General features: G+C 37.9%; 1 protein-coding gene across 4 annotated transcripts in view; it reads left to right on the top strand.

Moving 5' to 3' along the window:
- sema5a (sema domain, seven thrombospondin repeats (type 1 and type 1-like), transmembrane domain (TM) and short cytoplasmic domain, (semaphorin) 5A) overlaps window positions 1-17,804 on the top strand; it is a 192,529-nt gene that overhangs the window by 42,614 nt on the left and 132,111 nt on the right. For all 4 annotated transcript variants that reach the window (XM_072688679.1, XM_072688672.1, XM_072688694.1 and 1 more), the window contains one exon: window positions 12,023-12,229. In XM_072688679.1, the coding sequence (XP_072544780.1) occupies window positions 12,100-12,229 (130 nt within the window). In that variant the 5' untranslated portion in view covers window positions 12,023-12,099. The remainder of the gene's footprint in view (window positions 1-12,022; window positions 12,230-17,804) is intronic.

The raw sequence follows: 17,804 nt of genomic DNA on the forward strand, positions 1-17,804 counted from the left end.
AACAAGCAATGGTTCTAACTGCATGTCTTAATCATCACACACCTGGCTAAAATCAGTAATCTCTAATAGACTGCTGTGGTTTCGGACACTGTATGACACACTTCCGTCTATACACACTAATAACTAAATGACATTGCATGATTCTATATATATATTTTTTATGACAGTATTGAAATCTTTGAAAACATTGGCTGACAGAAATCTAATTTATAGTTATTTAAAACTAATGTATACTTCAGTGAGGTTGAAAAACAGTAATGTAAAAATAATTATGGCTGTTCCTGGAAAATTAAATTAAATAAAAAAAAATAGCACATTAAAAAATGTTGACCAAAGTACTGCACAATAAAATAAAAAAAACATACAATAAAATAACTAAAAAAAAAAAAAAAGAAACCGATGGCAAGACAAAAGAAATGAACGCAGGGCAGATGACAACATTTACGATCTTTAAAATAATGAATAAATGCTTCAGTAATTCAAATTTGACAACATTTGAAAACGGTTGACTATAGGGGATGACTTTATGAAAACATATGACTGTTTTCAAATGGAAGTAAAAGAAAAGGCCTGGTCACTTCTGAATTTTGTACGAGAGCATGGAATGGCTAAACAGGTGGAATGAGTGCAGGGGATGAGATATAGCTGGGAACCGTGCCATACAGAAGTTTAAAAATGGACGTCAGGGAAACAAAAAATCCCTGTCTAAAGTCTATAGGCCTAAACTAAATGAATCTGAGGGCAATATAAAGGCAGTGGTGTGACTTATGACCTTCATACTCAGCATGCACAGATAACCTCAAGGCCTAGTTTGTATGTACTCAATTTGGAGTCAGTAGGTTGTAGGAGACGGTTGCTCAAATTTAAATGCTGCAGAACCTAAATGAAATTGCTTAAAGGTTTGAATGGGTTTTATGCCACCATCACATCCACAGGCAACCAAATCAGGTACACACAAACCAGGCCTTGAGGCAGTCAGGCATGCATAGTTTGAAGGTCATAGGTAAAAATGAATTACAGCTGTTTTTTGGGACAGTGGACCTTAGGGAAATAAAATAAAATACAAGAGAATGTGGAATATAGGCCCTTTAAGGTGATGTTAAAGTAGGCTATCATGCTCAAATTACTCATGCACTCTATTACCACACAGGAGGGAACATACAGCTAATGACACATCACATCACATCACGCAGTTCGAGTGTGCTGTTACAGGAAGGATTTGTTGATTTGTTGCAGAATCAGATTCATTCTTTTTTTTTAAGTTTTAGATGATTATTGACATACCAATAAGTACTGATACTGCCATGACTGTTTTTTTAGTCCGTGTTTATAGATAGCAGTGTGTGAGACAGTTCCACACAGTTTGAGGCCAGTGTGTGGTGATTTCCACTTGCTGGAGCACCAGGCTATTTGTCAGCATGTATATTTTGACAAATTCCCTTTACTTCAGACTTGACTTGATAGACTATTTGTAGAGTAAGTGGGGTGACATTGTGTACATTTTCCACAGAACTGTTCACTTTTTTGTTTATATTGAACGCCTGTGTGCTTCAGGCACTTCAGCGTAGCTGTGGCTTTGAAAGCGCTAGCAGTGAAGCTCCACCAGTGACCTTGAGTGAAGAAAGAAAAGATTTTGGGCGGTTCTGCTGCTTCAGACAGAAGCCAAACAACTCGGGTGCCTTTTTGCTTCGTCCAACAACGTGGAGAAAGCTGAATTTCTATGTGTCAGTCAGTGTGTGCTCGTTCAGCCAGAGAGCCAGCCCTCCATCTCCTGAAGCCTGTGGAGAGAAATGGACAGTTAAAAATAAAGCAGTGGATGGGGAAGCTTTGGGAGAGTTAGGGTGTGACGAGCTGAAATTGCTGGGTGCGCTCTTCCAGATTTAAATCGGACTGTGGCTGTGGCTGGCTGGCCAGCCCTAAAGCTACTCTTTAGCAGCCTTAAACCTCCGCTACACCAGCTAACACAACCCTCAATATGTCAGCTTTTAAGTAGCGCTGTTTTCTTAACCAGCCTGCAATTGTGGTTGCCCGTCCCCCAGCAACTTTAATTCAGCTTCAGCAGAGACAGAGGCACTCCATCAGTCCTGCCTATATCAGCTGGCTCTCAACAAGCATGCTGAGAGGATTAGTTTATTTTAGTTGATCACATTTCTTGTGTCAGGGACTATGCACATAAGCCATCTATCTGGAGAGAAAGGAGGAAAAGGTGTAAGCTACAGTGTGAACTCAGACAAGTGCTGTTAATCTGAGTTTTGAAATACAGTGTTTTTAATCGTGCAGTCGTGCTTTCAGTAGTTCACACTACTGTCTACTGTCTACTTTTAAACGTTTTTAGTCAGATTTTAACTGTAGTATTTAAGCTTTAAACTTTAACAGTGACAACATTGAAAGTTTTGACTTTTCAGAGTTACCAGTATTTCAGAAAATTGCTACCTTGACAAAAACATTCAACTTGCTTTGTTACAATTAAACAAGCCGACCACCAAGCAGAGATAGAAAACACTGTCAAGGTTAGAATTACAAACTTGCATCCAACATCATATAAAACCAATACATATTCATATGCAAGAGTTTGGGTCCTCTTGGTCGAATGTCATGTACATTTACATTTAAGGCATTTAGCAGATGCTCTTATCCAGAGTGACTTACAAAAGTGCTTCTCTGTTTACTCAGAAAATACCCTTAGCTAGTTTGTATTGGCTAGGACTCAAAAGATACCTCCAATCTTAGATACTACTAAACACAAAAGTCAGTATGGAGATGTTATTGAAGAGGTACATCCTCTACAGAGACTCACTTCTGCAGATGTTAATGCAAAAGTACTGTTTATTTTCTGAATTTAACATACTGATGCAGAAATGAGGTAATCATAACTTAACAGGGCATACTGCAGTTCAATTATGTCATATTAAATACCAAAAGAATGTAAAGTTATGTACCTTTAAGACTCCAGTGAATGTCAGATATAGATGCAAAACAGTCATAATTCTACATCAGTCATTAACTACACCCATTGAAATACAAGCACCAGAAAGGATTCTTCACCATAGAAACATCACTTTTGGTTCCCCAAAAAGCTTTCAGTTGACAGTTCTTTAAAGAACCATTGTTGCAAAAGTGAGTTGGAGGAACTTCCACATAATACGATGGTTCTATACATAGAACTGTACATTTAAGGCAAAAGCTAAGAAACCAGAAAAAAAACTCTAAATGTTTCCTAATAAATGGGGTAAATGGATGATGTATGACGCTTTTACAGAGTAATTCTTTCTCGTATTTCTTCTGTTCTGATCATGGTTTATTTTAATAAGGAGTGACAATTTCCTAGATTTGTCCTATTCCCTGAGGTCCACATATAAAATTTGTGTTTGTTTATGTACCAGCACCAGTTATAATATTGTAAATGACTTTTGTCAACTACCCTTTTTTATCCCTTAAAATGAACAGGCTATTTTTGTTACTGTGCCTTCAAGTAAATCATCTCTTTTTCGATAGGCCGCTCTGTCTGTTGTTCAAAAAGCAGTTTGAACTGAAACACTCTTTACTGTAACTTTAGTGTGAATGAGTGGGGCTGGACTGCTGTATAAATACTAAATAGTTGGATGTATGTAAATGAGCTTGTTTGTCTGAGATTACAAAAATAGTGAATTCAAAATGGCCTGCTTTTGCAGCTGTTTCCATATTTCACTGGGGAAGGAACTGTACGTTTTGAAACTATCAATGTTTACAGTGTTTACCACATCAAATTCAAGGAAAATTATATGAAAATAGTGTTTTCCTCTGGATGGACCCTTCAAACCCTGTTTGTATGTTGGCGCACGTCACAGTATTAAAGTGTGGAGTTTTCTTCCACTTATCAAGAGCAAAACTAAAGCACGAACAAACATCTGAAGCTGCAATGTAAAGGGCCTGCTTTGTTGACAGATGTTGTCTGTTGCAGCATTCGTTTTGTTAGAGGCGCGTAGCTTCAGCAGACAGAGCGAGCGGTTGGTCCCGTAACGCAGCATTAGCTTTTAGATGGGAACGGTTCTATCTGACTGAGAAAAAATATGAATACAGGGGATAAGAAGGCCGCTAGCGGAAAATGTGTTTTTCTGGAGAAAAACAGTGAATGTTTACCAACTGACATGTACACGCTGCACCCCGGGAAATTGCTGCCACAGCTATTTGTTCAGTGCCAGAAATCTCTCTGTAGTGGATTTTTCAGCTCACATATGCCACTCACTTTTGCTACAGCAGGACCAGCATGGACTGAGAGATGAGTGGGCTGATCTTTTCTTACTGTCGTCTCTTTTGCCTATTTTATTCTATCGTGTATCACAGCATTGTTTCATGATACGCAGCTGTAGGGGTCCGATCACTTCACAAGCAATGATGAGGATGATATCACATTGATATGACATCAGAATACTCAGTTCATGATGCATGATAACGATATTAAGTAGAAACAAACAAACAAAAAAGCAGTCCTGCTGCAAAAACACAAAGAGTGATTGTAATTCAGCGTTTCACACACTACACAGCATCAGATCCTGTCAGAAGAGTACAATTGAGCTCTCTTTTGAAACTGCTCTTGCTCTTGTTCTACTACTGATAAGTGACTACACAATCATCATTTTGGATTTTCAGTGACAATAACATTAACCTCAGTTTTCCATAATTCCTCATTGGGAAGTTTGAACGAGTTCATTTCCTGTTTATAGTGTGTGTTTATCACTGTCAGACTGGGGCACAGATGTGACTGGTATTTGAAGATGTATTTGTTGAACTCGGAAGAGGAGCTGAATGTTTAGGTGGTGCTGGGATTCTGCAATAATCTACATGTAATAATTTACTATAATGCTGTTAGTTTAGTCAGAATTTATTCATTTTTGAAAAGTTTACGTATCGACATCTGAAGAGTTGCAAATAAAAATATTGGACATCAGAATTGGACCAGAAATTTCCTGTGGGTGCATCTCTAAACTGCATCTTGACCTCCATGAAACCTTCCAAAATAAAAAAAAAATCTTTTAATAGAATATCTGCCTGCTGCATCTGTAACACATAATCAATAATCAATCATTTAGACATCCTCTTCTTTGTAAAAAAGAAACTTAAATAAATAAAATGGAAAAACAGTTTATAAAACTAAAAACTCAGTGGACACTGTGTTGTGAATGGAATTTCTGTTCTTGTACGAAGTACAGGGAAAAGCATCTAAATGATTTGGTTCTTTAAGGAGCCCAAGCAGTTTTTCTTCTAGGAAACACACCAAAAAATCAATTTGGCTCCTTCATCTTTCTGAGTGTAGTTTTTGCTGATAACCCAAATATTAGAGCATCCGCTTGGCAAAATTTTAACCCTTATTTCCCTGTAATTTCAGCCACTAGACTGCAGACCACAATAGACAACATTTTTCAGTATTTTAATCTTCTGTTCGCACAGGGTGGCAGAATACAGCTGCTGTAAAGTTAAAAATACTTATCATTAAAACATCTGTGTTTTGTGAAAGACAATGCTAAGTAAAATCCCCTAAAATATCATTTTGTGCTGAGATCACTGTGCAGACATTTGGTAGTCTTGTTATTAACTCCACTGTTCATTATTTAGTATTTCAGGTGTGCAGCCTGAGCCACAATTGTTCTCTAACTGCCACCTCATCATTCTCTCAATCATTTCTGGAGGACTGGAGCAATTCGAATCCACCAGATGAGTCTTATTCAACCCAACAGACGCTGCATGAAAATACCTCTTTAATTATGCATTGTGTGTTCTGATGCCTAGAGGCAGTGTGAACTAGATGGCCTATGTTTTCCTGTTTTTTTGCACCAGATGTTCCTAATGCGTCCTCAAACCAGACAGGAGTCGGCGGCTCCGTCAGCTGTTTCATTCCAGGCTTTAGTTTGTTATTTATAAAAATGGGTTAAAGTAGGCTGTGTCACATAGCTAGAGATGTCATATATGGTCTGGATTGGTCTGGTATCAACAGAAAATGCTAGCAAAAAATTCTAAAGGGACTAGAGTCAGAATCGTTAACAGTGTTGGTGACGTCTAAAGAGTTTAATGCCTCTAAAAGATTCTTCACACGAAGTTATTACACTCTCTGATGTCTGAGACACTGTTTTACTATAGTTTTAAAGTGGTGGTGCATGCAGTGTGTTCTTAGTACCCAAAGATATTGTATTTGTTCATATGTGCCACTACTTTACTACCGTCAACATTTCATCTAAAACTCAGAAGATGTTGGTGTAGGTTCACTGGTGTTGATTCACTACTGCTGATTTACTAGTGTGGATTCACTGTTGTAGATTCACTGTTGTAGGTTCACTGGTGTAGATTCACTGGTGTTGATTCACTGGTGTTGATTCACTGGTGTTGATTTACTGGTGTAGATTCACTGGTGTTTATTCACTGATGTAGATTGACTGGTGTTGATTCACTGGTGTTGATTGACTGGTGTTGATTCACTGGTGTAGATTGACTGGTGTTAATATACTGGTGTAGATTTACTGGTGTTGATTGACTGGTGTAGGTATACTGATGTTGAGTCAAAGGTGTTAATTCACTGGTGTAGATTCACTAGTGTAGATTCACTGGTGTTGATTCACTGGTGTAGTTTCACTGATGTTGATTCACTGGTGTAGATTTAGTGGTGTTGATTAACTGGTGTAGGTATGCTGGTGTTGATTCACTGGTATAAATCACTGGTGTAGATTTAGTGGTGTTGATTAACTGGTGTAGGTTTACTGGTGTTGATTAACTGGTGTAGATTCACTGGTGTTGATTCACTGGTGTAGATTGACTGGTGTTGATTCACTGGTGTAGATTGACTGGTGTTGATTAACTGGTGTAGGTATACTGGTGTTGATTCACTGGTATAAATCACTGGTGTAGATTCAGTGGTGTTGATTAACTGGTGTAGATTCAGTGGTGTTGATTAACTGGTGTAGGTTTACTGGTGTTGATTAACTGGTGTAGGTTTACTGGTGTTGATTTACTGGTGTAGGTTCGCTGGTGTTAATACATTGGTGTTGATTCACTGGTGGATTTGGATTGTAAATGGCATGAACACAAATAATTACCCCCTTCACATCTTTGTTTATATCCCATCCACTGTATTCTGCAAAATCAAATGAATGATTTATTATATAGGCATACAGCTAAAATTAGCATCAGCTGTCATGATGAATTTGGTCTGTTTATAGATTACTGTCATACATTGTCTAAAACCACGTAATGAAGCCTATTAGAGATTACTACTACTACTACTACAACTCCACGCATTTTGGGGGGAGTGTGTGATGGTTAAGGCATGCGGTTATGCTAATTGGTGGTGTATAAGCTTCCATAACTTGTTAGCTACATTAGCCTATAGCCTCATAGCTCCTATTGACTTGCTGAAATCGATTTTGGTCATTGCTGAATGATGTTTATGGTCACTGCATTCTCCACAGCAGCTATGAAATGGGTGCAGTAGCACTGTGTGGTGATTTGGCTGTGACACATTTTTTTCCTACTGTTATTGGTTTTGCTGGTGTGTAAAGTCTGGTGTTATATAGTGTTTGCAGAAACACAGCTTTGTAGTATGTGTGTGTGTCTGTGTGTTTAGCTCAAGTGTGTTTAAACTGTTCAGTGAAAAACCACCTGTGCAAACACAGAGAAAAACACAACTTGAATGTGATATTTAGGAGCACCACAGTAAGCTGGGCTTACAGTGTAACCTGCACAAAACTACACACAGTCAAACAGGTACAGAAATTCATCACACAAAAAAAGATTGTTGTCATGGTAAAGTGATCACTAATGTGAACACTCTCTCTAAAACTTATATGCCCTCTAATAGTTTCCTAAAGTTATTTTAATTATTGAATGTTATAAATTAATACATTGTTTAAAATGTTTCAGGCATAAAACACGTGGATGTTAATAGGAAAATGTTAATCAATAAAATATGCTAATTAATAATATATATAAGAAAAGATTTACAGATATTTACAGAAATGTAAAAATGATAAATATAGATCTGAAATGCAACTGAAACTGAAATGTTGGAGAGTCCAGCCCTGTACACTTCATATGAGTTGTCTTTGACCTCACAGTGTACCTCTCTGAGGTGTATAATTACAGGTTTAGACAGAAGATAATGAATGAAAATGAAGCTGTTTGCAGCGTAGACACTTTGTAATGACTGTAATCACTTGCAGCATCTGTTTTTACTCACTTAATGCAACGCTTTCAGTCCAGGTCACCTAAAGTGCTTTGGTTAGGTGTGGTTTCTTATTCAGTTTTCACAGTTCTTCTGAGCAGGTCTTGATTTCAGTCTAAGTAAACTATGTCTATGACAGTGCTTTCTGGCTAGTTTTAATATTCAGACCTATGTATTTATGAACAGATGAAACGTCATCCAGAAAAGAACTCACAGGCATACAGGGGAATATAATGTGTTCAAACTTTATATATTTATATAAACTTTTTATACTTTATTCTGCATCAAATGCTTGGCAACATGTCCTTGACAACATGCTTACATTGAGTAAAGGTATGTAATTATGTAAAAAAAAAAAAACATACTTTTTATTGAACTGTCAGATTTTATTTTCTGTCACATTCCTGTTAAACCATAAAATAAGCATTTCACTAAATTGTTAGCCAGTAGACCTTATCTGTCTTCCTTTGATAAAATTTAGCAGTTACTCAAATAATGATGTCAGTACTTGAATACTGGCACCTTGAAGTCCTCAAATTTCCAGATCCTTACTTAGCATAGTTTGTAATAGGGCTGGGCAGTGAATGTAAAATGTAATGTAAACAAATCATTTTTTTCTATCTTTTTCGTTTTGTTTTGTTTTTAATTCTGATAATACTTTTCCCACTCTGTGTGTTCATGTACTTTCCCCTTAAAACCATAGTACCGTATGTAGTCACGTGACTCGCCCCATCCAGTTTACAACATGGAACCAACATGGATGAGAACTCAAATACTGAGCCAACTGAGCAACATGAGCAGCGTATACCAAAGAAAAATACCATGTTCATTCATTAAAATAATTGTTTATTAATTGACATAAAAATTTTCAATGAATTGAGATATTGATTTGAGGTCATATTGCCTAGCCTTAGTTTGTAACAATAGTGCCATCCATTCTAATAATGGTGATTAATATTACTCTGTATCAGTTATTACTTACACTTCTAATTGTTATTAAATAAATATTGACCACATATTGACCATTTTTTCAAGTTTAGGGGTTACATACACATGTGCAGCCAGACAGGAATGTAAGCCTACACCTACTATAGACCACAAAAGCCACTATTTAAAATCCACCAAGCCGATCCACCCTCTAAAACTCACGAGACATCACTGCACAGTCCTGTCACCGTGTGTTACGCCGTCTGTAGTGCATGAGAACTGATGAGAAGGGCTTTAACGTAATTGATTTCAGCCGTGCTCCACTGTGTGACTGTCTCGGTTTGTCTGAGCTGTCAACTATGGGAGGAACATTTCTGAAGAATAGAGAGCTGGTGGGATTTTTTTGACTGGCGGGATTTGGCAACCCCACAGCACAGGTGCTTTACATTAACAGGACGAGATAGCACTGCATGTTCCATCTCCCAGCTCTATGACCTTACGTCAAGAGAGACCTTGTTATTTAGGACTGCAGAGTGTGACGAAAATAAGTCAGTTGTGTGTATTTTAGGAGAACAAATGTGCACTCATTTGCCTGGTTAGTATGTTCTCCTATATTCTACTTACATTTGCCATATTATCGGAAACACCTATCTCATTGGCCACGTGATTAGATACACATGCTTTACACTCACCAGTCACTTTATTAGTACTAAATTGTCTATTTATTAGTAGGACTACTACTAATACTGATTCTGTTTGGGGCCTCCTTGCTCTCAAAACAGCCTCAAATAATCATGGCATGGATTCGACTCAACGTTGGAGACATTCCTTTGAGACTTTCATGCTGTGATTCTCTTCCGTTCTATCAAATCCCAGAGGTGTTGTGTTAGATTCAGATCTGGTGACTTGGACGGCCATGGAAGAACACTAAACACTATTGCCATGTTCATGCCAGCAGTTTGAGATGACTTTTGCTTTGTGACATGATGCATTAACATGCTAAATTTATGAAGATTGTGTACAGACTATATAATCAGAAACATCTACGTTATTAACCTGTACTTATTGACCATATTGTCAGAGAAGTCCACCTAATAGTGATATTTATTGGCCATAATATTAGAAGTGCCTACCATAAATGGGCAGTTTGTAGGCATACGGTTAAAGACTATGGACCATTTTATCACAGTTTATCACCCCCCACCCTCCCAGCACATCAATAAAAAGCATGAACTTCAGATCAATTTAACAGATTTAAACTATTACTGTTCAATCAAATGTTGGATAATTCAGATTGCTTAAAACTTAAATTATAATGAAATTATTTTAAAACCACTTCTGGCAATAATGTGGATGTGAACACTGATGGTAGCTGCAATGTTATCAATTTAGATTTGAATCAGTTAAACTAGTTGATTCAAAAGAATCAATTTACCCCTGAATCTCTGTGAATTCCTTCTTGTTACTTTGTATTGCTGTAGTTTTCTGTAGCCATTTTTTGTCGCCTTTCTCTTGTCAGCTGAAGTTGAGCTCTCTGATTTTTGGTCATTCAGAGCAGATTTGATTATGGCAGTTAATTCCTAGGGAGCTGATTCGGATCTGGACCTCACAGCAGTTGTACATTTTTACAACTGAAAGATTGTATAAGTGGACAACAATCCGCTGATTTTCAATTCAGCAGTGGAGGACATCCTCACTGTGCTTTTGAAGAGTAAGTGTGTGTGTCTCTGTTGGTATGTGTGTTATGGGGATAAAGCTGCAGACCCCTCCAGTGATTCATAGTGCAGGGGTCAAACAGTCAATGTGAAGAGATTAGAGGTCAGAGTGAAGAGTGAGACAGCTGCTCCATCTCAATCTGATTAGAACCCGTTTAGGTCAAAAGTGTACCATCTTAACTTCTTTCTGTTTTTATTATTTCTCTTGTTATGCCCTTACTTGTGCTCTGAGTATATAACAATTCCACATATTTTGGTGACACTTATTTGTGCAAACCTGCATTATAATGTAAAAATATCAACAATTTAATTTGGTTTGTCACCTACCGAAAATAAATTGATATGTTAGGAATCAGCGGTTGAGAAATGATGTGGTAACATGCTGAAGGATGTAATTATGTGCTAAATCATGTACATTCTTGCAAAACATTGTGTTGTCATATTTTGGAGACATCAAGTATTATGGCTCCGTCCCCAGATTCTTCTAATTAGTTCATTCAATTCATTTTAACTTACAAAAGAATTTAAAAGCTTAACCCCTAAAGCCAGTTTAAAAAACAGCTACCCTTGTTATTGAGTAGAAACTGTACTATAGTGAAAGTATGGCATTGTATCACAATCTAACTCAATTAAAAGAGCAGAAACTGTACTATAGTGAAAGTATGGTACTGTATCTCAATCTAACTCAATTAAAAGAGCAGAAACTATACTATAGTGAAAGCAATGCGATGAAATCACAATGTAACTCAATTACTAGAGCAGAAACTGTACTATATTAAAAGTATGGGTACTGTTCTGTGCAATCGGGTATATACTTTGAAGGAAAAAGTAACACTGATGTTACTGATGTTACTCTGATGTTATTTAAACAATTAAATAATGATTGGCACATGAGAAAAAAGACAAATCGAGGAAAGGACAACTCTCCCAAAATAAACACAATTAGCTGAAGCATTTCCTTGCCTGCAAGCTGTTGTTTTGTCTGGTATATAGAGGTAGCAGCAAATGGCTGGCAGTATGGGGATATTTCTTATTAATGCCTCAAATAAAACTTTTAAACTCTTTTCCAATCCAGTGAGTATATCTCACTCCAAAGGCTAATTATTGTCACCCTGAAGAACAGTTCGCTGCCTTCTGTTAGTTTTAGCCAACATTCTCTAAAAAACATCTCTTTCTATTTCTCTCTCTCTAGCTGTTGGTGGCAGATGCCCAGCGCCCCACTCTCTCTCCCTGGCCCCGTCAGTAGTGTGCTGAGTCCAGCGGAGGCTCATGGCTCTGCCCCCGGCCCACCGCCTGCTCCTCCTGCTGCTGCTGCCCGTGGCAGTGTCTTGCTGGGGAAGCACAGGGGTTCCAGAATCACCCTGCCAAAAAACGGAACACCCCCTCATCTCGCACACAGGTGAGCACCTCATTTGCATGTTCATTATATGCTGAGAGACGGTTTTACAAAACAGGATTTATCAAATCTCAAAAAAAGATCATTACAGTCTGATGGAAAGTTGCCAGTAACAAAAAAAATATTTCAGGAAGGTTTGGGTGGTAAAATGTGCAGTTTTGTGTTTTCTATTTGTTATGCAAGTGAAAACATGTGAAGGGCCCATATCCTATACAGTGCGTAAGTGTTTGGACAGCGTTTTGAAAGTTTTTGTAACTTTTCCTTTGTGTATCATCTCAGTGGATTTAGAGGAATCAAGTTGTTTAACATAAATCTTGCATTATCCATTTATGAATTACAGCCATTTTTACATGTCATTTTCACAGGCTCAAAAGTAATTGGACAGCTGACTCATAAGCAGTCTCATGGCCAGGTGCAGCCTTTTTCCTCATTCACCTGATCTCTATGCAATTAAGCAGCTTTTCCCTTACTAAAGACAAACCTGGGGGCAGTAAGGACTCATAAACGAGCAGCAACTGAAGGCGGCTGTAAAGAACTGGCAAAGAATCTGAAGAGAGAAAACTAAGAATTTGCTGATGTCCATAAGTTCCAGGCTCCATACTGTCAATGACAGCAAAAGATTTGCATTCACGTATTAATTAGAATCCATATATTTCTGATTGTTATTTTGTCCAGTTACTTTCAGCCTGTGAAAATGGAGGATCATGTAAATAATGTCAATTCTCAAGTTCCTAAAATTTGCAATATGGTCATCATCCAACATCCTGATCTCACTAACACGCTTGTCGCTAAATGTGATCAAATCCTCACAGCAGTGCTCCTTCAAAATCGAGGTGAAAAGTCTTCCCTGAACAGAATTACAGTTACATTAGAGATAGTTATGTCAATAAAAGCAGGAAAAACATTTTTAATACCCTTGATTTCAGAAGAAACAAAGAATGAGCAGGTGTCTCAATACTTTTGTACATAGTAATACTACATAGCGTAGTGTTTTCCTATGATACAATTACAATGCTCCTGTTCATTGTGTATTCAAAAAGTAGTTTGGGCTAAAACACTCCTTATGAATGAGCGAGGCTAAACTGCTGCAGGCTGAATTGGCAGATATATGTAAATGAGTGTGAATGTTTTTCATGACGTTACAAAAACAATAAATGAAAGGAATGCTGCTTTTTCAGCTTAATTTCAATAATTAGTCGCTTGGCCTGCGGGGTAAATGCAGAGCAGCAGCTCACATAATTATTTGCCAGGCATAATTCTGACAGGCCCATTAAAAAAAATTAAATGCTGAGATAACAAAGCATGAAGCATAAGCTCAGTATCGTGAGCGAAGGCGTTGATTTCGTGTGTGTAACATGATCATTGTTGGCAACCAAGATGACTTGCTAATACATGTTGAAGTCCGCAGACTGTCCAATGTCAAATTACATAACAAGTGGTGATTGGGGTCCAACTCCAAGTTATATTGGAGTCAGTAAAGCAGAATTGATGTGCAGCAGTGTTTGTGAACGTATTTAAAACACAGGAATCACCCCTGGAATCACCCCTGTATTTTAGTCTTAGGATGTAAGGTTAAAATCAGTCAAACTATGCCACTGAGTTGGTGATTGGTGTCCAAGAACTATGTTAAAGTTATTGTAAGTATAAGGTTGTTATGTGTATTCCTCATTAAAGGCCTTATATGTCTGACCCCAGGCATGCTTAGAGGCAGCATCCACATACATTTTTAACCAGTGTGTGTTTGTGTGTGTGGCCAACACAAGTGAGAGACCAAACAGTGTTAACAAACTTTTTCACCAAACTTTTTTTCACCCACAGGCTGAAATATACATCTCTCTCTCTCTCTCTCTCTCTCTCTGTCTCTCTCTCTGTCTCTCTCTCTCTCTCTCTCTCTCTCTCTATCTGTGAATTCATGGGTTGTGTAATCAATGTAAATGCAAAAAGCAGACTCAATAAGTAATTGAACTGCTCTACAGAAAGTGTTAGCCAGAGGGCATCCAGTGTGGCTAATGCACAACAAGGTCAGTTTCAAGGAGCTGCAGCTCTAAATGTATGAAGGCTTTCCTTTTTTTAAACTGGTATGAATTCAGGAACATTAGGTAGAGCCTCTGTGGTCATGTTGCTCCTTAGATTGGACAGAAGGTAAGGGTACAGGAGCAGATCATGGGTACTTTTCCTTAAGGGCACAGTATCATGGCTCTTTCTGAGGGCAAGCACTTTATACACAAGAATAGAGCTCTCTGGAACCCTATGAATCTGTCAGCAGCATGCCCAATCCCAGGTGTGGGGTAGAGGGGTATGAAGGCCCCCCAGCATTGAGCTGTGGAGCTCTGGAAAGATGGTGTGCCATCTAATACATTTGGGATGACTTGGGATGAGTTGAGGATAAGGTGGGGTGGGGATCATCCAGCATCCTGACACTCACATCAGTGCTCCGAAATCTAGTAGAAAGCCTTCCCTGGAGAGTAGAGACAGTTATTCCAACAAAAGCGGCATTAACTACACATATTTAGTCTGTAGCAGTTCAGCCATGCTCATTCATGCTGAAGTGTACATCCAGACTGCTTTTTTAAAAAAGACACAGTTGTAAGCAGCCAATCAGAGCCAAATAGACTATTTACATATAGCAGTATTTAAGGCCTTAACTTAAGCATTAACAGCATTTAACACAGAATAGTGTCTGGGGTTTCACTGTAGCATAATGGACGGAATTGTTTGCATAGACAGAATGTCAAATGTTTGAGATGATGGGACTGTGATGGTCCCCCTTCCCCTGATTTTTCACTAAAATGTTAAAAGATTTTGCATTCACACACAGACACATGCACGCACGCACACACACACACACACACACACACACACACATATTCAGAGAAACCTGTTAACAAGCAGATTATTCATTATGAATGCAGAGTGAACTCAGTGTTAATAGCAGACGTGGCCAGAGACAGCAGAAAATCTGTCAACACGGATCTGTCTCTTTCACACACACACACACACACACACATTTTTTTTTACACACACACACAAAAAACATTTTTGGAGCAGGTAATAATGCAGTAATTTATGTGCCCAGACTGATTGTGTGTTAATGAACGCAAGTCCCCATAGTCACACATACCAACAAATACACATACTGAGCAGCTGTTCTTTTAAAATATCACAACCACACCCAGTACCAGGCCTCACACAAAGCTCCAACTTGACCAACATAATAGTAATCATAATAATAATAATAATAATAATAATAATGTTAAACATATTATTTCTGTTTGGATCACTTCCACAACTCAGCCCTGGATCCTCACATGGAAAAAGGACATTTTTTATACCAAAATATCACTTTAAATGAGTAACCAAAATGGGTTTAACCTGCAGTGTCAGAGAGATTGTTCACATCGGTTGCTTGTATAGACAGTAGTTCCCTTCTTTAAACTCAGGGGGGATTCTGTTGTACCTTTTTCAACCTCAGCTCTAGACAGACTAGCCCAGAAATCTGCTTTGCTTGGCCCGAGGCCTGATAGAAACACTTTGCTCTTCCTTTAAATTGGCTTGTATAGTCGAGGCTGTAGTCTCTGTTGTGCAGAATTTGAACCAGCCTGTGTGAAAAATCAATAAAGGGAATATGAGTCATCGGAATGCCTGTGTAGGTCTCTCTCTCACACTCACACACACATGGTCCGTCCCTGAACAGCGCTCCTCTTTTCTCCTCCTTGAAGTGATAGAGTGGCATGTTTCTCAATGGGCCACATAATCCGTATCCACATGGGACCAAAGGGCTGGAAGGACACTAGCCACAGCTTATTCTCCTCAGAGAAAAAAAATATGCCCAGTCTGTCTAGAGTCTGAGAACGCCATGCCTTCTTTGGGGAATTTCAAAATACTGTTTGATTTTCACTGTTACTTTTTAATTAAGTATGAAAATCTGTTTTCTGTCAACATAAAGCAGCTGAGTGCTAATCCTTTGGGTATATTTAGCTTCAGCACTCAGCTTCATTTTTATTAAGACCAGGTTTGCCTGATCCAAGACTGCAATATAACCTTACTGATGAAAACAGTAAGTATCCATCAGAAAAGCAGAGATCAGCACTGAGACAGAGACCTTGCCAAAAGGCCTGCAGTGACTAGAGTCAGTAGTTTGAAGACGCCAAGGTTTGAAATGTATGACAAATACTAAAGAGCGCTTTTGGGTTTGGGTAACAAAAACATCACTTAACTCCCTCTAGGTGCTTGTTTATACAGTTATTTAAATAATTCAAAGTAGATACTGAACAGTCCATTATAGGTACTGAACCATTCATAGTAGATACTGAATAATTCATTATATGTACTGAACCATTCATAATAGATACTGAATAATTCATTATAGGTACTGAACCATTCATAGTAGATACTGAACAATTCACAGGAGATACTGAATTATCCATTATGTATACTGGATAGTTCATAGCTATTGGACAATTCATATTAGATACTGAACAATTCACAGCAGTTACTGAATAATTCAAAGCAAGCACTGAATAATTCACTGTAGATACTTTTCTATCTGTGATTGTAATTGCAGAATACTTCATTGTAGCTACAATAATAATACAGTCATCTTCTGATAAACAAACAATATGTCTGCAGTCGATTTAAAGTTTATGTGTTATTAGTGAAAAGGAAAATACACTTTTGATAAGCGTTAAATGTAAATATAACAAAAGCATTAATTGAAAAGTAAAAGTCAAAAATCAAACAATAGCTGGAAAATGTCACAAAAAGACAAGTGTTTCTGAACTGTTGATGTGCACAATATTTTCTCCTTAAGTCCCTTCTGTTCTGTATAGCTGCTAGGATCGTTTTCATTGGACTGGCGATTTGAGTTGCATCAGGGAGTCACCTTGTGCTGCTCATGACAGGGTTACCGGTAAAAAATAAAACTAGCAGTGATTTTGATTGACACTGCAGTCTCAAGATATCGTGGCGTAGTGGTGTTGATATCTAGCTTTTTCTTGGGTTTGTGTGAAGGAGAGAAAGAAAAAATTCTTTTGTTGTAGATGACAAGGTTAGAAACCAGATGGCCCGTTCCTTCCTCACTTTACACACCCCTGACCTTCAGGACCAGCCTGCACAGACTTGTCATTCAAAGTCCTCTCTGCAAAGTTTTAACAGGAGAATAAACTGTCTGGAATGTCTTACCTGCATTTCATAGCCACGTAGTTTTGCTATTATCATAAACCGAAATGTTTATGAATGTTACTTGAAACCGGTAAGCCTATAGTCAATCAGCCAGCACATGTTGGTAACCTGAAGTTTGACGTGTGATTTTGTCAATGTGGTCAAAACGTAATGGAAACAGTTGATTAGCATTAAGCTATCTGCATGTGTAAATCATTACATAGTCAAACTGTTAAAGTTAAATAATCTCAAATTATAAAAAAAAAAAAAGAAAGAAAGAAAAAATCCACATGGAACTTAAAAAGGTGCCACTCATCTTATTGTAATGAGCTATATTAAAACCAGAGCCAGACCATAAATTCATAGTATGTGACATGAACTCCCAACTGAAATTTTTACTTCTGGCGCAACAGCAGTA

This window comes from Salminus brasiliensis, chromosome 1, assembly GCF_030463535.1.
Source record: "Salminus brasiliensis chromosome 1, fSalBra1.hap2, whole genome shotgun sequence".
NCBI lineage: Eukaryota > Metazoa > Chordata > Actinopteri > Characiformes > Bryconidae > Salminus > Salminus brasiliensis.